The 27,335-nt window shown below is 46.7% G+C and overlaps 1 protein-coding gene across 1 annotated transcript in view; it reads right to left on the reverse strand.

The window, feature by feature from the left end:
* Positions 1-13,103: 13,103 nt before the first annotated feature.
* Positions 13,104-27,335, reverse strand: part of LOC144752204 (tumor necrosis factor ligand superfamily member 13-like) — a 208,919-nt gene continuing 194,687 nt past the window's right edge. Inside the window, exon 6 of the mRNA XM_078640154.1 lies at positions 13,104-14,000. Within this exon, the coding sequence (XP_078496280.1) occupies positions 13,885-14,000 (116 nt within the window). The 3' untranslated portion in view covers positions 13,104-13,884. The remainder of the gene's footprint in view (positions 14,001-27,335) is intronic.

Genomic DNA, 27,335 nt, shown 5'->3' on the forward strand with positions numbered 1-27,335 from the left:
TATAAACTATGAATACATTTAAGCCTGAACTGTATAGCTATGCTATGTAGATTTCATTATTTCAGACTTCTTTTTGTTTCAGCGTTTTAGAAATTTCTTTGGTTTGCATGTCTAGAATAAATGTAAAAGGAAATCAGTGTTTGACAATATCGACCAGAAGTTCTATTTTACTGTGAGGTCTGCTAGTCGCACATCTTGCCTCTGTGCCACATGCAGGGCTGCTCTCATAGGGCCTGTGGCTTTTGCTGTACATTTTGCCATCTCATGGAAAAACTGGGAAAAGTAATTGAATATTCTTGACACGTTTGTATTTGTGTTGGCTCCCCCACTTTCCACCCAATCAAAGACATCACAAACCTAATACGTTCAAGCTGAGACCAACTGACAATTTTACACTGGATGTGGTTGCATCAGATAATTTACAAGCACTCAGCTTTCAGCTGTGTGGTTAGTGCACAGTAGCTGTGCATGTCCTCAAACCTACTGAGAGAGACAAACATCTGTCCTCGGTAAAGCACATGAGTATGTTATTAAGTTGCTAACACCATAAGTCATTAGAAATCAAATAAAATTGCCTAATTATGCCAGTGAAGAGACACAGAATTGACAGTGGCTTTTAGGAAAAATGCTGTTTTGTTATTTCGTTAAGCACCACAAAAAGGCGTGTATGTTTCCAAAATGTCATGCTTATCAGCACTATCAGATGAAGAATGAGAGAGATAGACTGATGAGGTACTAATGTCAGATATCTTATATTCACAGAGTGGAACAGAAGTAGAAAGTTCTTTACCGTCATAAATATTTCGTGCCATTCACAGGGGTGAAAATACAGCTTTATCATTCCCTGGCTTTATTTACACCGCATATACCGGTTTTCTGGAATTGTTACAAATCGACCTGTATATATATATACAATCAAAAGTAAAGTACGAAGGTGAGGTCCATTTTGCCCAGATTGAATCCTAGTCAGCAGTAGGAATCTACTGAGGTCAGAAGAGTTATAATGATTACATTCTTTTAAAAAAAAAAAAAAAAAATCTTGTCCTCATTTGTAAATGTAAATGTAAATATAAATGTGCTGGATTTGTAAAGCGCACGGCTGCCCGTGAGCGTCCCGGCGCTTGCTTAGGGAACCCGTCCTGGTATTCCCCTGTGAGAAACCCCGGCAGGGTGTCCACAAGGTGAAAGCCAGGCATCCCGCCGCGAGGGGCCGTAGTGGAGATTAAGCAAGCTATTGCCCAGAGTCGCAGAGTGTGACCCCGTGAGTTGAGTAGGCACCAGAGCGAGAATTGTCGAGTCCGTGGAATTTTTTGAGCCCGAGACCCGCCGAGGCGGGGAATTGAACCCTGGTCCACGGTCGATCTCAGCTTCCCGGTCTGCCGCCTCTAACCACTGAGCCACGCTTCTCCACGCTTCTTTGCCGTTACCCTAGTGCAGAGAAAAACCGCCAACCACCACTGTGTGCCTCTGCATCCAGCCCCACGATCTACTAACATAGCACGGCCACAGGAGCACAAGAATTTAGATTGGCGGAAGATGTAGACCTTTACACAACAGGGAGACCTACTACATCACTCCATCTAGGCGCTTTAACGCCTGTTGAACCAACACATACCTGGGAAGACCCTTCAACCGGTCCATGGAGTAGGAAAAAGGCCTAATCATAGGACCCAGGGGGGAAAAAAAAAACCCGGTCATCCTACTTCCAATTTACCAGGAAATCCCAGAAAGCAAGCCTTTTCCTGCTGCAGGATCTGGCCAAGTCCACCCCCGAAACTTCATAGAGAGACGTCAACCATCCTGCATAAGTTGGTGGAGCCGGATCCACCCAGAACCTGCAGATCTGTCTCCTGGCCAGGAGAATTGCGTAGAACAAAAAGGATCTGGCCTGCCCAGTGATGTTGTCGTCTAAACCAAAGATAATCAGAGGGAGAGAGATGCACAATGTCGTATTAAGTATAGAAGACAAGGCCTCCAACACCTTCTCCCAAAAGTGACTGATAACAGGGCACTCCTTAAACATGTGCACATCCGAAGCCTCCGGCAAATTGCATTTATTGCATTTTTTCCCAGGCTGATATTTAGCTAGCTTCTGAGGGGAGAGGTATATTCGATGTAACGTAAAGAGGTGATTTTTTTTCAGCCATGCTGGTTTCACAAGCTTGTTTAACAAAGAAAATGAGATTTGCCAATTCGACTCCCACTGGTCTCCCATCTCTCCTCCCCATAACTTCTCAGGGAGTACAAACTCTCCATCTATTTCTTCTAGGATCCCCCAGTACCAACATGAAACCTCCTTGCCCCCCCCTGGCCTCGTTACCAATAGATTTTCCAGCTTGCTGTCTTTCCCCAGGGGAACCCTCTTCCTAAGCATTGCCTGAGCCCAGCTGGTCAGTTGTAGATACTTAAAACTAGAGAGACGCGGCCCGACTTTCTCCTGCAGGTCCTCCCATGATATCATGGAGCCGCCTGCCACCAACTCTCCCCAAGTCCGAAGTCCAGCCTCTCTTATAGGACACGCCAAACTGTCTTTAAGACCGGGGGGAGTTCCATGTGAGTCCCACAGGGGTACTGCGTTAGAGAAATAGCTGAGCCCTAATTTCTTCCTAATTATAAACCAGCTCTTAGCCAGTGATTGGAGAATTTTAAGTTTTACTTTTTTTTTTTTTTTTTTGATCTCCAAACTTATAGAGAAAACCTGCTGATGGAAGACCGGCACCTTCTAACATAGCTCGAAACATCCTTCCCCTAGCGTTGTCCAATGGTATCTTTAAAAGCATGCTAGAAAAGGATAATTCAAACGCCCAGGCGTAGTATTGTAGGTCTGGTAGCGTCAACCCCCTTTTTCCCTCCTCCTCCTTAGCTTCTTCCAGGCTAAACGTGTGGCTCCATATCTCCAAATGAATGAATTGACATCTTGTTGACACTTGGCTATTTGTTTACTGTCAAACGCCATTGGAATAGAATTAAACAGAAAAGTATATATGGGCAGGATGGACATTTTAATTAAGTTTATCCTCCCAAAGATGGATAAAGGGAGGTGATTCCAAGCCTTAAGCTTCTTCCGACATTCGATTTGTACTCGCTCCAGATTGTTAGCGGCGATCTTACTGACATCTTGAAAGATTCTGATGCCTAAATAGCGCATAGAGGACACAGTCTCCACAAGAGTGCTAGTGGTATTCCAGGTCATGATTTCCGTTTTACGGGAGTTTATCTCATATCCTGAAATCTTACCAAACTCCTCTGCCCTCTTGATCACTGTTGGGAGAGCCTGATCTAAATTAGATGTCATTATTAGGATGTCATCAGCATACAGAGCTACCCGCTTATCCCAACCTCCGAAGCTAAATGATGTTATGTTTGCCTCTTCTCTAAGATTCTGAGCAAAAGGCTCAATATAAAGATTAAAGAGGAGGGGGGGAAGCGGGCAGCCCTGCCTTGTTCCTCTAGAGATGGTAAAGGGCTCTGTCAAAAGATTGTTTACCAAGAGCCTGGCCCTCGGAGCTTTATAAATAAGAGATATCATACGGCAGAAATTTGTAGGTAGATTGAATTTCCTCATAACTACAGCCAGATAGGCCCAATTGACCCTATCAAAGGCCTTTGTTGCATTCAACGTAAAGGCAGCAAACGGAAGAGAAAAGGTAGTGACGATGTCAATTGCCCCAACTAGATCTTGCGTGAGGTCTGATAGCTGTCTGCCCTTAACAAAACCCTTTTGATCATCGTGTATAATTGTGCTAGCCACCGCCCCCAGCCTAGCCGCCATAATAGCAGCAAAGATTTTATAATCACTATTAAGGAGTGATATCGGGCGATATGACCCACAATCCCTCACATCTTTCCCTGGTTTTGGTATTAAAACCACGGTGGTATCATTACACGACTTAGGAGGGTCCGAACCTTCCAAAAGAATGCTGTTAAAAACAGCAGCCAAGACCGAAGCAATCTCTCCGCTTAGGGCTCTATAAAGTTCCCCTGGTAGCCCATCCGGGCCTGCTGCCTTTCCCCGGCTTCCCTTCCCTAGTAACTTGCTAACTTCCTCCACAGAGATCTCTCTTTCCAAGGTCTTGCTTTGCTCTATCGAGAGCTTAGGGGTGAAAATTGGATTTAACCAGGCCTCACACTCACTCGTGTCTACACCGATGTCCTCTTTATAAATCGCCTGAAAAAAGTCCTGAAAAGCAGCCCCAATTTCTAGTTGAGTCAGCCGAGGGGACTCTCCCCCCCCGCCCCCCACCTTGATTTCCCTAATGTAATTTCGAGCTTGGTTGGCCTTGGTTTTCCAGGCAAGGATCTTTCCCGCCGCCTCTCAAAACTCGAAATGTGAATTCTTGCTCGCCTCCCACCGTTTGGCTACCCTACTCTGTAATATGCTATCTAATTGAGATTTTAGTAGACCAAGTCTCTTACAGTCAGCTTCAGAGCCGATGTTGGCCCCCAAATTATTCTGAATTGCCTTCATCTCCACCTCCAGACCCTCAATACTTTCTCTATATTGCTTTCTCCTATACGAAGATCTATTTATGATAATAAACAAAGGTTGTAGGGATGTTATAGTTGAAAAATAACATTTTAGAAACGTAGAAATTCTCTACAAAGATCAAAGGTTACAGGGACGTTATAGTTAGCAAACAACATAAAAAACATTAGAAATGTAATGAAAAAACCAAAGGCTACAGGGACGTTATTATTAAAAAATAACATTTTAAAAAACCTTAGAAACTCACAAAAAAAATGTTACAAAGATGTTATAGTTAGGAAATGGAATAAAGAAAACCTTAGAAATTCACTGGAAAAAACAAAGGTTACAGGGACGAAATAGTTAGGCTGACATTTCACTCTTACAAAACCATCGAAATTCAGCAGTTATAGTTCCCTAAGGTAACTATAACTTACACGGCAGCAATGCACTGCTTATGAGCTCACATATTACATCACTCATGACCTGGCCAGTGACATCACTGATGACATCTGAATTCTATGAGATGTATTTGTTACCCAGACAAACAAATGCATTGTTAATTCCTTCTTGGACATTGCACTGTAAGGATTCAGTCTTATTTGTGTATTACACAAGTTTTTATGATTTTATAAACTATGAATACATTTAAGCCTGAATTGTATAGCTATGCTATGTAGATTTCATTATTTCAGACTTCTTTTTGTTTCAGCGTTTTAGAAATTTCTTTGGTTTCCATGTCTAGAATAAATGTAAAAGAAAATCATTGTTTGACAATATCGACCAGAAGTTCTATTTTACTGTGAGGTCTGCTAGTCGCACATCTTGCCTCTGTGCCACATGCAGGGCTGCTCTCATAGGGCCTGTGGTTTTTGCTGTACATTTTGCCATCTCATGGAAAAACTGGGAAAAGTAATTGAATATTCTTGACACGTTGGTATTTGTGTTGGCTCCCCCACTTTCCACCCTTTCAAAGACATCACAAACCTAATACGTTCAAGCTGAGACCAACTGACAATTTCACACTGGATGTGGTTGCATCAGATAATTTACAAGCACTCAGCTTTCAGCTGTGTGGTTAGTGCACAGTAGCTGTGCATGTCCTCAAACCTACTGAGAGAGACAAACATCTGTCCTCGGTAAAGCACATGAGTATGGTATTAAGTTGCTAACACCATAAGTCATTAGAAATCAAATAAAATTGCCTAATTATGCCAGTGAAGAGACACAGGATTGACAGTGGCTTTTAGGAAAAATGCTGTTTTGTTATTTCGTTAAGCACCACAAAATGGCGTGTATGTTTCCAAAATGTCATGCATGGAGGACCAAGTTTGATGTTTTTGTTAAGCCTCTTGTGCTTATGTTTATTTAATGCCATTTATAAAGCGCGTGCAATTACCCTTAGGCGTCTCGGCGCTAAAATTGCATTAAAGTCTCACCCTAGACAGAAAAAAACAGGAAGTGAATTATTGATTAAAAAGCCATGTCTTCAGTTTTTTTCTAAACTGAAGAAGAGTAGAACTGGTCCTAATATCAATGGGTAGGGTGTTCCAGAGTCTGGGGGCCGAGATTAAGAAGCGGCGATCACCCCAGGAAACTGTACGGCTACGTTGAACCACTAGCTGGTTAGAAGATGTGGATCTGAGCTTTCTCACAGGATAGTACGGAGTCAGTTGTTTTTTAAAGAATCGAGGTCCTAAATCCTGAAGTGATTTAAAAACCGTGCACAAAGATTTGAATTTGACCCTATTGTGAATGGACAGCCAGTGGTATTTTTTAAGCGTGTCCGAAATGGGGGCAAATCTGGGTTTTTTTGCAAGTACGCGGGCAGCAGCATTTTGAACGGTCTGTAATTTTTTGATGACTCTGTTCTGGGCGTTAAGCAACAGACCGTTACAGTAGTCTAGTGAAGACAACACTAGCGAGGAGACTAGTGTTTTTGCTGCTGATTCAGGTAAGTATGGTATGATTTTCCTTACAGTACGTAACTTAAAGTGAGGGTTAGCAGCCACTTTATTCGCATGGGCCATAAAGTTGAGCTGGTTGTCAAAGGTGACACCTAAGTTTCTAACTTTGACCGAGGGGCAAGGAGGTGTACCCATGGCTGCTGGCCACCAGGTTGCCGACCAGAGTGGGGAGAGCTTACCGAATATAACCACCTCTGTTTTATCAGAGTTGAGCTTCAGGCAATTTCTTGCCATCCACTCACTAATTGCAGTCATCCCATCTTGGAAACTCTCCGCCATCTTCTGTCCATCATCTCTTATGGCCAAAACCAACTGAGTGTCGTCAGCGTATGAGGTCAGGCCCATCCCGTAGGCTTTGATGACACTAGCAAGGTCCGACACATATATATTAAATAGTGTCGGACTCAGGGATGAGCCTTGTGGGACCCCACACGGCAACGACAAGTCGGCAGATTGAAAGGGGCCCAGGGTAACTGCCTGGGTTCTATTGGCCAGAAAAGAGGCCAGAAGATCTCTAGCAGTAAGCTGAATGCCCATCCTCTCGACACGGTCGACCAAGATCTTGTGGTCGACCGTGTCGAAGGCAGCAGACAAGTCAAGGAGGACTAATACCGCAGTACCTCCTTGGTCACGGATGACTCTTATGTCGTCGGCTGCTTTAATGAGTGCGGTTTCCGTGCCATGATGTTTGCGGAAGCCGAACTGTGTATCGTCCAGCAGATGATTGTTCTCTATATAAGATGACAGCTGCTGGTTCATGGCCTTTTCTATAACCTTCGCTAGGAAAGGGAGGCTTGCAATCGGGCGATAATTTTTTAGTTCGCTTTTGTCTAACCCCGGTTTTTTCAGCAGAGGTTTGATTAGTGTGTTCTTCAGCGCATCGGGGTAGGTTCCGGATGCCAGAATAGTGTTACAGAGTGTGGTTATAATGGGGATGACTATATCTGGTACTGTGGCAAGTATAGAGGTAGGGCAGGGATCCAAAGCTGATCCAGCTTTAATCGTGTTAAAGATACTTTTGACTTGATCGGTGGTGAGGGCATTAAAGGATGTCATAGTGGTGCTAGCCGGTGTCACTGCCGTGACCGGAGAAATAGTGACACTACTGTGGACCTGGTCAAGATTAAAATCTTGATAAATATCATTAACTTTAGTAAAGAAAAAGTCTGACAAGGCATCGCATAGGGTTTGTGATGGGGGTGGATTAAGATCCGGGGCATTACCCGCAAGGGTTTTAGCAACGAGATAAAGCTCTTTGCTAGAATTTTTGGCAGATTCTATATGGCGAGTGTAGTAATCCTTTTTTGCTGTTATTATCATTGATTTATAGGTAGCCAGGGTTTTCTTATAATTGACCTTGGTTTCAGTGTCGTAGGTTCTACGCCATTGTCGTTCCTTATTCCTAGTAAGTTGTTTTTGGTCTTTTAGTTGTTTCGTATACCACTTAGCTTTAGGCCTGTTTCTATTCTTAGAAATTGATTTGGTGGGTGCCAACTGAGTTGAAGCTTCACCCAACCATTTTTGAAATTGATTAGTGGCAGTCGTTGGGTCAGTGGATAATTCTGGGGTTGTGGTGTGGAGAAGCAGTCTTAAGTCATTGGGGTTAATGTCCTTCCACGCTTTGAACGTGCCCTTTATAGCAGGAGACCTTATTTTACTCTGCGGCCCTTTGATGGTAGGTTCACTAATGATAACTGAATGGTCTGTCCAGGTCATTGGAAGAACAGAGGTGATGGACAGTCCTTCCACATTAGTGAAGATACCGTCCAGCGTGTGGCCTGCCAGGTGAGTAGAAGTTGTAACCAACTGTCTGAGGCCCATCGTGTCAAGGTCTGATACGAGGGAAATGGTGTCCCTGTCACTGTGGAGCTCTAGATGAAAGTTGAAATCACCCAATATCGTGGTGAATTCTTCTGCCGCTATAGATTCGGTGATGTTGGTAAGATTTGTGAGAAACGCGGATCTAGTACCAGGGGGTCTGTATATCAATGTCCCCTTAAAATTAAACGTGGGAGCCAGCTTGATATCAAAATGCATGGCTTCGCATGCATTGATAGGGATAGGTGAGCAACGCGTTTTATATAAGTCTCTAGCTATGATGGCTATTCCACCTCCTTTACCTTTGGGCCTATCCTGCCGATAGGCACTAAAGCCAGGGGGAACTGCTATAACATAGTCAGGGGCAGATGCTTCATCGGACCAAGTCTCGGTGATAAAAAGGACGTCTAAATTATGATCATTTATTAGGTCGGCTATGTCCTGACAGTGTTTACTGAGTGAACGCGCATTAACAAGTGCCATGGAAATATGTGTGTCTTCCTCCATAGCTCGTGTTTTGATATGCCGCGTGGGGTTAACAAGCATAGATAGAGAGTTACAATGTGAACACCGTGTGCCTGAAGCAAATGGAGTGAGTGATACATCCGCTTTAGTACATAGCGGAGCATAAGAAGGGCACAGCTCCATGAGTTCATTACGAGAGTAAATGGTGCGAGAAGCAGGGGTTGTGGCCCTGGGCCCGGTCCCGGCGCGGACGGGCGCAGACGGGCCCGCCTTTGGCGCGCCTTTGGCGCGCCCGCTGCGCCCGCCCGCTGCGCGGACGGGATGGTGCCATGCTTTTATTTGTAACTGGGCTGAGGAGGGTGGGAGGGTTCTATCGACTGGAGCGCTGACCTTCCCTCACCAAGATGGCGCCTCGGGAGGTTCAGGTGAGGTCAGGGCGCCTTCTAGCAGCGCGCTTAGTCTGGCAACAACCCGGAGACCTCAGGTGAAGTAATCTCACCCACGAGGTAATGTCCGGTTAAAAAAGAACAATTTAAAATATTTTACAATTTTTAAAATTCGTCGTTTGTAGGTCAGCGACTGAAAGCTAAATCATCAGTATGAAAGGTAAAGAGAGATTCCCCCGGCTTTTCGCCTCAGGGGAGAGCAAAATCGCAAATTACCTTCACCCACCCTGTCCCTGCTTTAAGTACCTGGGAGGGCGGGAGGGTTCTATCGACTGGAGCGCTGACCTTCCCTCACCAAGATGGCGCCTCGGGAGGGTCAGGTGAGGTCAGGGCGCCTTCTAGCAGCGCGCTTAGTCTGGCAACAACCCGGAGACCTCAGGTGAAGTAATCTCACCCACGAGGTAATGTCCGGTTAAAAAAGAACAATTTAAAATATTTTACAATTTTTAAAATTCGTCGTTTGTAGGTCAGCGACTGAAAGCTAAATCATCAGTATGAAAGGTAAAGAGAGATTCCCCCGGCTTTTCGCCTCAGGGGAGAGCAAAATCGCAAATTACCTTCACCCACCCTGTCCCTGCTTTAAGTACCTGGGAGGGCGGGAGGGTTCTATCGACTGGAGCGCTGACCTTCCCTCACCAAGATGGCGCCTCGGGAGGGTCAGGTGAGGTCAGGGCGCCTTCTAGCAGCGCGCTTAGTCTGGCAACAACCCGGAGACCTCAGGTGAAGTAATCTCACCCACGAGGTAATGTCCGGTTAAAAAAGAACAATTTAAAATATTTTACAATTTTTAAAATTCGTCGTTTGTAGGTCAGCGACTGAAAGCTAAATCATCAGTATGAAAGGTAAAGAGAGATTCCCCCGGCTTTTCGCCTCAGGGGAGAGCAAAATCGCAAACTATATAAGACCTATAGCTATATTCAAAAATGTGTATTGTTAGACTTTAGCTAAATTAATGAAATCAGTTCGTTTTGAATTCTCTACATTTTTTTTTATTCTGTTTTAGATTAGGAATAACCTATTATTGTTGTGTTTTATTATACAGGTCTCCATAGGTTATTTCACAAAGTTTATTAATAATCAAAGAGAATAAATCCGCTGGTCTTGAGAAAGATGGACATATAATTCACCCATCGAAATGCGTCGACGCCCAATCTAGTACACAATCCGTCTACACAGGTTTACGAGTACCAACTATAAAATACTAGGTTCCATGCTTCAGACATTGTTATACGATGGATGTGTGAAGTTCAAAGACATATTGTGTTTGTCTATGTCATTTTTACTCTCTTTTTATTGTGTTTGTTTATGTAACAGCTTTCTAGCAAACATTGTTGTTTTTATTCATTGCGAGGGATCATGTTAATTGATTGTCTGTTTTATTTTACTTGTGACCTTTTATGACTAATAAATGAATTTGTAATTGTTATAATTTTGCCTATATTGTTCAGTTTCCGGCTTCATATGGTTCAACCTTCTGTAATATGGGTGAGTGAGTTGGATAAGTGCGATACCCGGCTTGTATGTAGTGTGCAGATTGTATGACGTGGGGATGATATAATTCCGTCCAAAGGAATATATTTTCTATTAACAGAAGTAGGAAGCCATGCAAGTGTAGCATAACCAAATAGATTGCAGCTTTCAGAATTACTGCAGTCAAAGCTATTGCAGGAAAATCACCATACAGCAATCTCTTTGAGTTTTGTCACTCAATGTCAAAAGGACAAGTGTGGCGGGTGGATGGCTGAAATGGGGAATGACAAATTAGAACTGAGAACTTCTAAAGGCCCGAGGAGTCCTCCCTTGCCTCCTACCCCCACTGAGACTACCGGTAGTCCTTAATCGCCTCATATCACACTCAGGTCATTGCTAGTCCTCCATCACCTTCGACCCACATTCAGGCCACTTGTTGCCATTAATTGCCTCCTACCCACACTCAGGCCACTTTTAAATTGTTTTTTTTTTTGTTTTATAGTTTTATATAGCGCAAACTAGACCCGAGACATTGGGTATCAGAGCGCTTTACATGAGCACCAGTTTCGTTACAGAAGGACCCATTTATTTTTTTCTTAGGCACGGGGAGATTAAGTGATTGGCAGATCACAGGATGTTGAGCGCCATTGCAGAGACTCAAACCCGATTCCCCAGCTTCGAGGTCGACCACTCTAGCCATAAGGCTACATCTTCTCCGTTGCCTCCTACTCACACTCAGGGCACTGACAATCCTCTGTCACCTCCTACCCGCACTCAGGCCACTGGTAGTCCTCCATCGCCTCCTACCCACACCGAGGCCAAGTGTTGCCATTAATCACCTCCTACCCACACTCCAGCCACTGATAGTCCTCCGTTGCCTCCAAATCCACTCTCAGGTCACAGGTAGTTCTCAATTGTCTCCTACCCACACTTTGGTCACTGATAGTCATCTGTCGCCTCCTCCCCACATTCAGGTCACTTACAGTCCTCCGTTGCCTCCTACCCACACTCAGGTCACTGATAGTTCTCAGTTGCCTCCTACCCACACCCAGGTCACTGGTAGTCCTACGCCACCTCCTCCCGACACTCAGGTCACTTACAGTCCCCCGTTGTCTCCTATCCACACTCCAGTCACTGATAGTTCTCTGTTGCCTCCTACCCACACTCAGGTCACTGATAGTTCTCCGTTGCCTCCTACACACACTCAGGTCACTGATAGTTCTCTTTTGCCTCCTACCAACACCCAAGTCACTGGTAGTCCTACCTCACCTCCTCCCCACACTCAGGCCACTTGTTGGCATTAATCACCTCCTACCCACACTCAGGCCACTGGTAATTCTCCATTGCCTCCTACCCACACTTAGGTCACTGATAGTCCTCCATTGCCTCCTACTCACACTCAGAGCACTGACAATCTTCAGTCGCCTCCTACCCACACTCAGGCACTGGTAGTTTCCATCACCTTCTACCCACACTCAGGCCACTTGTTGTCATTAATCACCTCCTACCCACACTCAGGCCACTTGTTGCCATTGAGCGCCTCCTATTCACACTCAGGCCACTGGTAGTTCTCCATTGCCTTCTACTCATACTCAGGTCACTGATAGTTCTCTGTCTCCTCCTCCCCACACTCAGGTCACTTACAGTCTTCCGCTGCCTCCTACCCACACTCAGGTCACTGATAGTTCTCTAGTGCTTCCTACCTACACACAGGTCACTGGTAGTCCTACCTCACCTCCTCCCCACACTCAGGTCACATGTTGCCATTAATCACCTTCTACCCACACTCAGGCCACTGGTAATTCTCCATTGCCTCCTACTCACACTCAGGGCACTGAAAATCCTCAGTCGCCTCCTACCCACACTCAGGTCACTTGTTGCCATTAATCACCTTCTACCCACACTCAGGTCACTGATAGTCCTCCATTGCCTCCTACTCACACTCAGGGCACTGACAATCCTCAGTCGCCTCCTACCCACACTCAGGCACTGTTCGTTTTCATCACCTCCTACCCACACTCAGGCCACTTGTTGCCACTGAGCGCCTCCTATTCACACTCAGGCCACTGGTAGTTCTCCATTGCCTCCTACTCATACTCAGGTCACTGATAGTTCTCTGTCTCCTCCTCCCCACACTCAGGCCACTGATAGTCATTAATCACCTCCTACCTACACTCAGGCCCTGGTAGTTTTCATCACCTCCTACCCACACTCAGGCCACTGATAGTCATTAATCACCTCCTACCCACACTCAGGCCACCTGTTGCCATTAATCACCTCCTACCCACACTCAGGCCACTTGTTGCCATTAATCACCTCCTACCCACACTCAGGCCACTTGTTTCCATTGAGCGCCTCCTATCCACACTCAGGCCACTGGTAGTTCTCCATTGCCTCCTACTCATACTCAGGTCACTGATAGTCCTCTGTCTCCTCCTACCCACACTCAGGCCACTGATAGTCATTAATCACCTCCTACCCACACTCAGGCCACCTGTTGCAATTATTCACCTCCTACCCACACTCAGGCCACTTGTTGCCATTGAGCACCTCCTATCCACACTCTGGCCACTGGTAGTTCTCCATTGCCTCCTACTCATACTCAGGCCACTGATAGTCATTAAGCACCTCCTACCTACACTCAGGCCACTGATAGTCATTAATCACCTCCTACCTACAGTCAGGCCACTGGTAGTCCTCCATCGCCTCCTAACCACACTCAGGTCACTGACAGTCCTCCTCACTACGCCAAATGATCCTTGTAATTCAAGCAGTTGCAATGTTTGGGGTTCAGGTCTGGTTGAGATGTAGACATTTTACCAGCAAGAGCTTTAACATGTGTGACTAGAATGCAACTGCAATGGGCATAATTATATCTGAGCTGTATTGGAATATATATGATCTAGACTTTTTACACCAACAATGTACGGCTCTGATTGGGCATATCCTAGTTTCTCGCATTGCGTGTGGTCTATCAAACAGCAGAATCAACAACTCACATGGAATTGCTAAACAATGAAAATAGGGTTATGCACGTAAGGACAAGGTGGCGAGTGAATGGACAGTCTGGTTCATAGAGACAACTATACGAAAGAAGGACTGTCGCGCAACGAAGCAGTCAAATGATATGTGACTCCTCAGACCACAGGAGTCTGGTGGATGTGATGAATGGTTCTTCCAAAGATCAGAACCTCATGTCACGTTACGTGTTACACTTAGTCTTCAGTGTGAGACTGGGCTGAGCCTGAGCTGGTCACAACAGCTGTATGGCACCAAAAAATGTGGAATCACCATCTAGGGAGATTTGTGCCTGTGGCCGATCAGCAATAACCAACTCCAACTCATCTCCTTGCTCGAGCTTCACCACCCCTGAAGAGGAAGAGAAGGCAGAAATTGATAACACATACAAGGGAGGAAAGTCAAAGTCTAAATACTGCAATAACAAAACGGGCAAAACTACTTTTCCATGAACCCCGGAGTGACACAAGTACACAAGAGACAAATAGCACAGATATTCATGTTTGAGACTGACAACAGGTAAACATTTTAACATTATGAAGATAATCTCAGCACCGCCAAACAACAGGTTTGTGACTGAAAGTGAACATATTGCAATGTATATGTTTGCCTGTAGGTACAAGTGTTTAGATACATACTGCATGAGGCCTGAACCTGTAAGTTCTTTGTCACCTGAAAGATAGCCATAATGTATGATGTAGAGGCCTGTTACATCCTTTTCTGATGGAAAACTCTGCTTTCTGAAGTCAAAGCCTGCCGGCCTATGTAACTCCAGGAATATCGCTGCTGGCCAATGGCTCAAATCTCTGTAACTCCAGTTTTTTGTTCTTCTCTCTGAGGCTGAGCCTGTGAGCAGAGCTGGTTTGTGCATTCTGCATAACTGGAAGGAAAGATATGCTGTCTACAGTCTGAACCTTTTCTGTGGCCTGAGGCATTGCGCTGATGTCTCATGCCAAAGCGTATACGTACGGATTACCTGAGGTATAACTCTAAGATGGGGGATTGGTGTAGGCTTTGGGGCAGAGGGAATGGTCTGGTCACAGATGTGTGGGGGTGACCCTGGCAGCCAATGTAGGCCTTGGTTTTGTCTTGGGAGGTCTTGATTAGACTCTTCTTGCAACACTTCTGTCTATGTGCTGTACCGTCTCTTCTTATCAGGATCCCAGAGTGCTCCACTCTTCCCACTCAGGTGCTTCTACCTCCTCAAGTTTCCTCTCGGTTGCCTTGCTCGCCAGTAGGTGCTTACACCAGGGACTCATCTTCATTCATTGGAGCTTGTGACTGGGTTTGCCAGTGTGAACACAAGTAGCTCAGACGTCTGCTACACGTGAGGCTGATGATTGTCATCCGTAGCAATGGCCAGCATCAAAGCCTCATCTCTTCTGCATCATGTGGACGAGCGAGTAACCTATTTATTGACATAACTACATGACTGCTAACAGATCTATGGGGCAGATTTACAAGAAAGTGAGGCATCTGTAGGGATGCGTCACTTTCCCTGTGCCACTCTGAGAAACCCTTGTGCCACCATGTATGTATGTATGTATAGCGTTCTTATATAGCGCATACTGTCACCCGGAGGGTATCCTAGCGCTTTGACTCAAATCACGGCATCACATACAGAGGAGGATTACACAGCCCTAGGAAAGAGATGGGACTTCAGACCCTTTTTACAATACGGCGACCATGGTGCAAGGATTGACAGAGTTGGGGCAAAAGTCACGCATTGCTGAAGTCGTGTCGCAAGCCCGACGCAAATCCAGCAATGCATTGTGAGGCCTATTCCCACAACACTGCGTCACTCCTTATGCCTGCTTCAAGCAGGCGTAAGGTTTTGACGCAGTGGCGTCCTAGAAGTGACGCAGTGAAATCTATTCGATTTCACTGCGTCACTTCTACATGGCTTTTTTGCGTGGTAACGCCCACCCTGCATACATTATACCTGAAGCAGGGATAATGTGCCGCAGGGCTTTACAACGTGACGCATGTCCCTAGATGCGTCACTTGTAAATGGGCCCCATTTTTTACACTGCCGCTGCGTCTCTAAAAGTGACACAACGGTGGTGCAAAAATTATGAAAGGGGCTTGTAAATCTGCCCCTAAGTATTTAGATAATGTAAGCTTGCATTGTCTGCAAGGTGTCATGCTATTCCCACAGGATAGCCAAACATCGATATCACACTTGGAGGAAGATACCACATACACCCTTCAAACCATGTTGGGATTAACGTGTCCAGGCTGCTGTTGCTGCACCGGAGGTTACTAGTTTCTGTGCTATAGATGTTCGAATGTAGGCAGTTCCTGAAGAAGGTTTTTTCATTTCTAAGGTCCCTTGATCTCCAGAGATGATGAGTAGATGAAATAAGTCTAGGATGAAATGTAGCTATTTGATGTAGGCAAACAAGCCCTTCAATTAAGAAGATTCCAAGAGATTAGCATGAAATATGCTTTTAAGGGATGTTGAAAGGAGGAGGAACTTCTCTTTTCTGTGGATTTAGCAGGAGGAAGTTCTCTGGCATCCATGTTTGCAATTGAGAGAGGCAGTGACTTTGGTGTCATTTGCATACTGATGCAGAGTTATGCCTGCGGGTTTTAGTATTAAATTAAGAGGCTCCATGCGTAGATTAAATAAAGCTGGACCTATGAATATGTGCACGTCCCCCTCGTGGCAAGTAATCCTGCTGCTGATTATCGACCATTGGCATCTGTAAGTAGTGGCTCAGCGGTCTGGCAGGCATTGCTCTGCGTGAGCTTCCCTCACTGGCTGGTTGCACCTGTGTGGTGTTAGCAGAGACGCAGTCAGTCAACCCAGTGGTTGTAGTACTACATTAGCACTGTGTTTTTACAAGAAGGATTTTTAGGGAAGAAAGGGGGATTGTGCAATGGGGCTTTTATTGCCTATAGGGCGAAGACTAATGCTCTACTATGTATATCAAGGAATAATGTTTTTATATTGTGATACCACAGGGTCATGATACCAAAGGGTCACTCGCCCTGCCGGGGAAACATACTACTTTGGCCTCGGTCAATGTGCTCCGTGAAGGCTCAGATATAGTATCTATGCTTGGTATAACTGATAGAGACAGCGCTTCACAACTGTAACCAAGGTATCTTGTCGTTCAGACCATTTTTCCCAGATCTCAGGCTGTACACCCACCTCTGCTCCAAGGTGAAAAATGTTATGGTTTGGTTATATCCAGCGCATCTGCTGCCACTTTCTCCAGTACCACCCAGGATAGGTCACCATCATTGTGGTTAGCTTCCAAAAAAGTATTGTGTTAGTTTGATGTCATTCTTTTTGCACCTATGGTGCTACGATGTTCCATTTATTCGTATCTTTATCTTCCGAGTAGTCATGCCAACATAGAGTAGGCTGCACGGACAGGTGATCAGGTATAGCACATTTTCACTATCACAGTTCGTTGGGCTCTTCAGGACCGATGGGCTCCCTGTCTTGATGTCTACTTATTTATTTATTTATTTATTTATATAATTTATAGAGCGCGCTGTTACCAACCGGTGTCCTGGCGCTGATGGTGCAGTAAAGTGTCTCTGCAGCTTTTCTAGTGCCCAGCACAATTAGCAGACGTGTGGCCTTTGTCCCTAATGTGGACTATGCTGTGCACTACTTTTAAAGGTGCAGTTGCGATGCTGACACCTGGTCTAAATCCAGATAAATTGTTGGCCAGGCGGTGTCCTTTGGTGAATTTGTTGTTACATTGTTTGGCCACTGTTTTTTCTAAAGTTTTCCCCACCAGCAGAAGATTGTCTATTGAAGGATAATTTGCTGCTTAGGTACGGCCATGGTTAGGCTTTTTGACTATGCCAGTGATTTAGCTGCTCTTCAGTGCAGCTGGAATTTACTTTGGTCAAAGGAGGCATTAATCAAGAACATGAAAAATCAATTCTTTTTAGAAACAAGTGGCTTGCTAATCACAGGTTGTTATGCAAGTGACAAAATAAAGGGATCGGTTGTGCTATACTATTTATGAGAACCCAAGGAACCAAGGGCCAGATGTACGACCTGACAAATAGAGCCTCACAAATTGCGTCGCAAACGGTCACTTGGATTTTTGGACACTCGTTCATATCTGGGCAGCCAGGTATGCAAATCGACCGGTCTACGGCCTTAACCTGGGTCTGAGGAGTAGCCACCACAAGGTGCACTAGTGGGGAAAAAGAGGGATGCGCTGGGGGGCATTGCTGCCCTGGCTCATAAAATGATTTCGCAACAAGGCTGCCCAGATATGTTGGTTCTGCATCTGAGGGAAAATGACTTAATACGGCTGTCAGGATTGGCAATAGTACAGCAGATGTAGAGGGATCTGGAGGTTTTCGAAAAGGAATATGGCAGGCATTTGTATTGTGTGGACTGAGTTCGTATCACAGAAAGTGTGGAAAGGGGCAGTGAGAAAGCACGCAGGAAGCTCAACAGAGCTATGAGAGTCTTTTGAGCCTCAAAAGGACATCAAAGTAATTGGGTATGTTGGGCTCCGCTTGGAGGAGCCTTTGCTTTTCAGGGAGGATGGCGTGCACCTTTCGCAATTAGGGAACGCGTATTATATGATGGAGATGCGGGATGCGGTAAGCAAGTTTGGAATTAATCTATCTGGTGTCGGAGGACCAGTGACATGTGAGAGCAAAAGGTGCATGACAGAGAGAGTTGGGGGGTGCAGGTAACCGCCCTACAGGGGTTACCTGGTTGGAAGTCTTTTGGAGGGGTGGGGAGTCTCGAGAGGGCGCACCCACCCCTATGGGGGGGAAGAAATAGGTGAATGTTGGGGGGCAGGATGCAAGAGTGCGTTGGTGGGAGATTCAGGGGAGGATGTTGAAAGAGTAGCGAGGAGGTGAATGGAGAGTTGGAAGAGGTCACAAAAGGGAACGGGAAGTGTGCAGAAAAAGTGAGAAGGATGGATGAAGATTGAAAGGTTCGGGAGGGATTGTTTACAGTTTAAGTTGATGTTTTGGTTGAAGTATTGTGTTGACAACCTTTCCTAATAAATGTCCTTTTACACTTCAATAACAGCGTGGAGTGTCATTACTGCGTGAAGGGCAAGCTTGGTGGGAGTCACCTGTCTCTCGAAAAGAGATGCAAAAATGACAAAAGTGAACCATTCGTACACTTATCTTGGCGACAGTGGCACTGGGGACAGCGGGGCAGATATAACTTTGGCGCCCGAATTCGCCACGTCTGCGCACGCGCACAAACTCCGGGCTGAAGGGGAGCGGGAGATGCACTGTTTTCGCGCGCATAGAAAGGGTCTGTCAGCCCCTGGGGGGCGTGCCCTGGTGCACTGCAGGGGGCCGAGGCATTGAATGATGGACGGTGCCTCTCCGCTGCTGCTTCGCTGATTTATCGCCCCCTCTTGTCTTTGCTCCTGTTAACTCCTGGCCTTTGATACTTTTCTTCCTTCCATGCTATGTGTCATCCTATCCTCCCTGGCTTAATAGTAATCCGCTGTGTCTGTTCATGTTACCTCCTGCCTCCCCCCCTTTATTCGCCATAACCTAAGAGTTCCTCTGTAAAGCACCTGAGGCCCCTGCGCCGCGTCCGGCTACAGAAACCAGACGAATACATTATTCATATACATAAATGCGGAGCAGCTGCAAACTTAAAAGAAGGCTCTGGCCAGCGGCCATACGTCACGGGCCGGGCCTCTGAAGTCTGAGAGGCCGAGGTTTATGCACCGCAGTGAGAGGTAGATTGGAACCGGTCCCCTCGGCATCAGAAACATCCCCGCATCCCAGCCTTTCCACTTAAAGACCCGGGACACAGGCAGCGAGGAGGAGGCATTGGAACTAGGAAGGCTGAATGTGATTAAAAAGGGATTATTACCACAGTGGGAAGGCCTGTAAAAGGATTTTATTGCTGGGCTAACAAAGACAGCTGGGTGGAAGCTGACAGAAAGAGTGGGGCAAAGAGATGGGTGTTGTGCTGGGAACCCCCTCACGGCATGTCTCCAGGAGGGCACCCGTGTCACTCAGATGGGGTATCGCTGAGTCCTGGAGGGCCCCCATGTCACTCAGATGGGGTATCCGCAGAGTCCTGGAGGGCCCCCATGTCACTCAGATGGGGTATCCGCAGAGTCCTGGAGGGCCCCCATGTCACTCAGATGAGGTATCCGCAGAGTCCTGGAGGGCACCCATGTCACTCAGATGGGGTATCCGCAGAGTCCTGGAGGGCACCCATGTCACTCAGATGGGGTATCCGCAGAGTCCAGGAGGGCCCCCATGTCACTCAGATGTGGTATCCACAGAGTACAGGAGGGCACCCATGTCACTCAGATGGGGTATCCACAGAGTCCTGGAGGGCACCCGTGTCACTCAGATGGGGTATCCGCAGAGTCCTGGAGGGCACCCATGTCACTCAGATGGGGTATCCGCAGAGTCCTGGAGGGCACCCATGTCACTCAGATGTGGTATCCACAGAGTACAGGAGGGCACCCATGTCACTCAGATGTGGTATCCGCAGAGTCCAGGAGGGCCCCCATGTCACTCAGATGTGGTATCCACAGAGTACAGGAGGGCACCCATGTCACTCAGATGGGGTATCCACAGAGTCCTGGAGGGCACCCGTGTCACTCAGATGGGGTATCCGCAGAGTCCTGGAGGGCACCCATGTCACTCAGATGGGTATCCGCAGAGTACAGGAGGGCACCCATGTCACTCAGATGAGGTATCCGCAGAGTCCTTGAGGGCCCCCATGTCACTCAGATGTGGTATCCACAGAGTCCTGGTGGGCACCCATGTCACTCAGATGGGGTATCCGCAGAGTCCAGGAGGGCCCCCATGTCACTCAGATGTGGTATCCACAGAGTCCTGGAGGGCACCCATGTCACTCAGATGAGGTATCCGCAGAGTCCTGGAGGGCCCCCATGTCAGTCAAATGGGGTATCCGCAGAGTCCTGGAGGGCACCCATGTCACTCAGATGGGTATCCGCAGAGTACAGGAGGGCACCCATGTCAGTCAGATGGGGTATCCGCAGAGTCCTGGAGGGCACCCATGTCACTCAGATGGGGTATCCGCAGAGTCCTGGAGGGCACCCGTGTCACTCAGATGTGGTATCCACAGAGTCCTGGTGGGCACCCATGTCACTCAGATGAGGTATCCGCAGAGTCCTGGAGGGCACCCATGTCACTCAGATGGGGTATCCGCAGAGTCCTGGAGGGCACCCGTGTCACTCAGATGGGGTATCCACAGAGTCCTGGAGGGCACCCGTGTCACTCAGATGTGGTATCCACAGAGTCCTGGTGGGCACCCATGTCACTCAGATGAGGTATCCGCAGAGTCCTGGAGGGCACCCATGTCACTCAGATGGGGTATCCGCAGAGTCCTGGAGGGCACCCGTGTCACTCAGATGGGGTATCCGCAGAGTCCTGGAGGGCACCCGTGTCACTCAGATGGGGTATCCCCAGAGTCCTGGAGGGCACCCGTGTCACTCAGATGGGGTATCCGCAGAGTCCTGGTGGGCACCCATGTCACTCAAATGGGGTATCCGCAGAGTCCTGGAGGGCCCCCATGTCACTCAGATGGGGTATCCGCAGAGTCCTGGAGGGCACCCATGTCACTCAGATGGGGTATCCGCAGAGTCCTGGAGGGCCCCCATGTCTCTCAGATGGGGTATCCGCAGAGTCCTGGAGGGCACCCATGTCACTCAGATGTGGTATCCGCAGAGTCCTGGAGGGCACCCATGTCACTCACATGGGGTATCCGCAGAGTCCTGGAGGGCACCCATGTCACTCAAATGTGGTATCCGCAGAGTCCTGGTGGGCACCCATGTCACTCAGATGCGGTATCCGCAGAGTCCTTGAGGGCCCCCATGTCAGTCAAATGGGGTATCCGCAGAGTCCTGGAGGGCACCCATGTCACTCAGATGGGGTATCCGCAGAGTCCTGGAGGGCACCCATGTCACTCAGATGGGGTATCCGCAGAGTCCTGGAGGGCACCCATGTCACTCAGATGTGGTATCCACGGAGTCCTGGAGGGCACCCATGTCACTCAGATGGGGTATCCGCAGAATCCAGGAGGGCACCCATGTCACTCAGATGGGGTATCCGCAGAGTCCTGGAGGGCACCCATGTCCCTCAGATGTGGTATCCGCGGAGTCCTGGAGGGCCTCCATGTCACTCAGATGGGGTATCCACAGAGTCTTGGTGGGCACCCATGTCACTCAGATGGGGTATCCGCAGAGTCCTAGTGGGCACCCATGTCACTCAGATGGGGTATCCGCAGAGTCCTGGAGGGCACTCATGTCAGTCAAATGGGGTATCCGCAGAGTCCTGGAGGGCACCCATGTCACTCAGATGGGTTATCCGCTGAGTCCTGGAGGGCACCCATGTCACTCAGATGGGGTATCCGCAGAGTCCTTGAGGGCCCCCATGTCAGTCAAATGGGGTATCCGCAGAGTCCTGGAGGGCACCCATGTCACTCAGATGGGGTATCCGCAGAGTCCTGCCTGTGTAGTAATTTCCATTTGGTGTGTCTATTTAAGCTATGAGCTTGGTACAGACAAAGCTGAGAACCCTTAGAGGGCTTCTATGAAACATCATCGAGGGCAAAAATATCAGGATACAAACATATCATGGTAAAAATAAGGACTTCATATTTTCGCAATGCTACTGTCGACTACAAAAATATTGTGTACCAAATGCCATGGGCAAGTTTATATAAATGCATACAGGTATCATTATAATACCTTTAAAATAGTTACTTAAAAAGTAATACAATTATAAACAACTGTATATTATATAAATATTAACATAAATTTAATAGCTTATAAAAGCCTAATTCATACCAAAACATTTAATTTACAAATTAAAATACACATTACAAAATATAAATTTTCAATATAGAAGTTAATATAAAAAAATATTATTCTATATTAAAAAATAAATTGTTTCCAAATATTACTAAATCTCGTTGTATCATGACCAGGGTGTGTCTAGCCTTGTGGGTAAAATGATTCCCAATGAATTTTTAAAAAAGTGCAGCATCAGCTTTTCCTTCTAACCACAGGCGTGCCCTTGGCCTGCAAGCCATCCACAAGTTGGAGTCTTCCTGATCAGGATCTTAAAAGACACTCACAAAAGTAACTTGTGAGTAAATTCACATGTGTAATTTACTCTTCAATGTTTGAATAAATGTACTTCTTTATTCTTTGTAAATGAATGGGTGTGCTTCAGTGTCACATAGGACTGTATGATCATGTATCATACAGTAACATCTACCATTAGATGTTAGTGTTCCCATATACATGGGGCGTAGAAAACTGTATATAGACATGTATTTGGCTGCAGGCAACTGTGCATGTAATAATAAAATAATAATTCAATTTGTAAAGCGCCTGGTTACACCCAACGGTATGTCCCTTCGCTAGGATAGAGACCTCCAGAGGAAGAGAAAGGAAAGACTATGCCTAGGCTAAGGAGAGAAGGGATGCTGAAGAGGACATGCAGATAATCCCAGATTAGGGGTGAAATAGCCAGGTTTGTAGATCTTGGGAAAGATGTTTACAGTAGGTTCGGCTCTCAGAGTCAGAGGCAAAGTGTTCCACTTTTTGGCTGTGAGATAGACAACAGATCGAGCTCCCATCCTGGCTCTTTGGATTTTGGGCACCATGACCAGGTGGGCTCCCGCAAATCTCAGATTGCGGGCAGGTGTGTAAGAGGTTATCATCGAGCGGAGGTGTTATTGCCGCAGAATTCTGTGGCAATAACACATAGCTTTGTAGGTAATCCTCTTCTCCACTGGCAGCAAGTGAAGAGTAGACAGAGCTTTAGAAGTGGATGTGAGGTTACACATTTGCACTTGGTGGAGAAGTGTGGCTCAGGGGTTAGAGGCAGCAGACCCGGAAGCTGAGATCGGTCCTGGACCAGGGTTCAATTCCCCGCCTCGGCGGAGTCTTGGGCTAAAAATTCCACGGACTCGATAATTCTCGCCCCGGTGCCTCCTCGACTCACGGGTTCACACTCTGCGACTCTGGGCAATAGCTTGCTTAATCTCCACAACGGCCCCTCGCGGCGGGATGCCTGACTTTCACCTTGTGGATACCCTGCTATCTCACAGGGGAATACCAGGAAGGGTTCCCTAAGCAAGCGCCGGGAAACCCACTGCGGGTAGCTGTGCGCTATATAAGCTCAACTACATTTACATTAACATTCCTCTTCTAAGAATAAATACATTCAAAGTCTATATCATAAATTATGAGCTGTCTACTGTAGGTCTTGAGGATTCCTCTGGTAAAAATTGGGGGGGCTCATGGAGTGACAGCTCCTATATAAAGGTATTCAATTGAAAGGCAACTTGCAACATCCTTTTTGCATTTGATAATGGGTACTTTATTCCTCATAATACATGGGCACATATCCTACCCATTGTCGGTCACAATTACTTTTTGATATTTCGCTCCCTCTTAAGCAAGATACTTCCTGGAGTAAATTTGGAGAATAAATGTGAATCTTTACAGTGCATATAAACACAACAAAATGCAGTCTGTAATTGTCTGCAAACACATTTTAACTTAAGCAGTTTAAGATAAGTCACTTTTAAAGCTGACTGTGATTTTGAATGTGCAGCCTCTCACTTGCTGTCGTAACCTGTATTATAATTATCTGGTTATTATCTGTTACTTTCTCCCTAGCTGCTCAGCTAGTGGGAATGTGATGCATGGAAAGCTGGTGTGAGAGTCTTGAATGGAATGTTTGGGTGCCTGGATGCTTGAGTGGATAGTTGGAGTATGGGCTGAGCAGTAGGCGGACTGCTGCTGGGGGGGCTGCATCTCTCCAACTCAACTACTTGTAACTGAACTCAATAAATCTACTTAAAACTACATCCTGTCTGTGGACCTCATCACTACAGATTTTGACAACAATTCTTTTTTTAATAGTTGTTTTTTGTTTTTATTGAGAGCTTAAATCATCAAAATCATTTAAAACGGTACAGATATAACAGAATCCAAGTACAGTGCAATCTTGCAGAATGGCAATACAATGTAGTCTCAACAGTTTCCACATATAGCACATAATTGTACTTGGAAAATAATTTGTGAAAGAAACAATACCTCCCTGTCAAGAAAAAATAAAAAGTATATTAAAAGCAGCTTCCGAACTAATACTCATAGCAGTGGTTTCAATTTGGATAGAAGATTCTCAATAAGCAAACGTGTAAATTCTCTGTCTCTGCCATGTACCACTTCATCTGTCAACGTCTAACATCAGGTTTGTTACCCTGTTCTCAAGTTGAGAGTGTCTTATTTTTGCACTTCCACTCCCGAGCTAACTTGGTCAGCTTGTGTACCCCCAACCCTTGCGTGGCACCCACGGGGACCTCTGAAATCAAGGTATACCAAGTTCTGGTCTCCTCCTCTAACTTTTCATCTCTTCATTCTGATTAGTTCCGCTGTCGCCCATTCCCTTAGATCCTTGGCCCAATTGTCCACCCTAGAAGGCCGGGAGCCCATCCAGTTAATCGCTATCCTTCTCTTGGCCAGCACCAGTCCCAGTTGGAGAAATCTACGAGTAAGCTTCTTCTCCTTGGGGCTGGGGAGAAGGCCCAAAATTATCTCCCTAATGGACTGGGGCAGCATCCATCCTGTAACTTGTCGTAGATGCTCCAGTATTGAGCCCCAAAAGAGTTGCAGCTTCGGGCATTCCCACAGCATATGTAAGAATGGGGCTACATAATATCCGCACCTGGGGCAGCAGGCAGAACGATCTGGATATATTTTATGAAGCACTTGCAGAGTCAAATAGGTTTGATGAACAATATTAAATTGGGTGAGTTTAAATCTGGTGTTGGAGCTGATCTGTTTAACTCCTTTGTGCACCCTTTTCCATTTGGAGTCTGTTAGGGGCTCGTCTAATGCTGCATCCCACTTGGTTTGGACCGGAAGCGGGCGTGCCTCAAGATCTCCTCTCAGTGCTCTATAAATATGAGATACCAGTCTTTGGCCTCTGGCCAAGGTCACAAGGGCTTGAAGGGTGGCGGATATAGGCGGCTCTTACGGGAACATCAGCCATATCTCCAGTGCCACCGCCAAGATCTTTGCATACTGAAGGTACTGACCTCTGCCCAAGGCTAATGCGGATTTCGTTTCTTCTCTGGTCAGAAACCGCTGTTCCAAATACAGATCACCCATCATCCGACAGCCTCCCTCCACCCATCTTGTGATGGACATAGTTTGACTCATTTGCCCAAACGGGACTACCGCCCACAGTGGGGCTTCAGGGGCATAGGGCGCTTTACGCACCGCTACTTTGATTGCTGATTCCCAGGTAGAGGCCACATGTCTAACAATATATGGGAGCTGTTCAGGCACTTGTGTTCCCAACATGAGGAGTTCCGGGAGAGGAATCCCCTGGTGAGTACCCATCAATAACTGTTTTTCCCAGTTGTCATTTTCATCAAGCCACTGTACAGCATGTTGGAGCTGTGTCACCATGTAATAGAAATCCAACCTAGGAACCGCCAGTTCTCTCCACTCCCACGTTCTCTGTAATGTATTCAACTTTACCCTTTTCCTTTCGTTCCCCCACAATAGATCAACCATCAGACGGTCTAACTGGAGGAAGTGCTCCGGTGGTATACGGTAGAGCGAGTTCTGCATTATATATAAGCACTGCGGAAGGACCACCATTTTGACCTGGGCAACCTGTCCCATCAGTGATAAGAGCAGGTCACGCCAGAACTCCACTGATTTACGGATACCCTCCATACATCTTCCCATATTATGTTCCAAATAAGCCTCTTGCGTGTGTATCAGCCGAACTCCTAGATAGCACACTGAGTCTGTGATCCAGGTCATCCCCACACCGGGTAATTCACCTTCTTATTTTTCCCTCAGGCTTCCCATAGAGACCAATTTAGATTTCCCCGGGTTAAGGCAGAGGCCCAATATCGCACCAAAAGCAGTGAACTCCAGAAGTAGCTCTGGGACAGCCTCACTGGGATGGCGAAGGTACACTAGAGTATCATCAGCATACGTTGATACTAAGTGCACGGTTGGACCCAACGGAATACCCCACCGCATCATCCTGCTCCGCAGTGTAATCGCCAAAGGCTCCATCGCTAGAGCGAAAAGGAGCAGCGACAGGAGGCAACCATGTCAAGTACCCCTCTGAAGGTCCAAACTGTCAAATACTTGGTTGCGAAGAAGGACCTGAGCCGTTGGTCTAACATAAAGCAGTTTCAACCAGCTCAAATATTTTCCCCCCGCCCATATATAATCCCATTCAACAGTGTCGAAGGCCTGTTGAATGTCTAACAGACACAAGGCCCAGTCCGAGTCTTGTAAGTGCGGCGTGTGCCAAATATGTGCCAGTCGCCGTAAATTATGCGTGGTGTTTCAACCAGGGATAAATCTGGCTTGGTCAGGGTGGACCAGTTGGGTCATATATGGTTAGATTTGTGCCGCCAGCACCCCACTAAGTATTTTCTCATCAACATTCAAAAGAGATATGGGCCTTTAGGAGCCCAGGGACAAGGGATCTCTGTCCGGCTTAGGGACCATGGATAGCAGAGCTTCCATCATAGTATTAGGAAGTGCCCGCCTATCGAGAGCTTCATTAAACACTTCAAGGAGATGATCCACCAACTGAGGTGCAAACGTTTTACACAACTTAGTCAGGAGGCCATCACTGCCAGGACATTTCGCGACTGCATATTCTTAATTACTGTTAACACCTTCC

This window comes from Lissotriton helveticus, chromosome 4_2 (genome assembly GCF_964261635.1).
Source record: "Lissotriton helveticus chromosome 4_2, aLisHel1.1, whole genome shotgun sequence".
NCBI classification, from domain to species: Eukaryota; Metazoa; Chordata; class Amphibia; order Caudata; family Salamandridae; genus Lissotriton; species Lissotriton helveticus.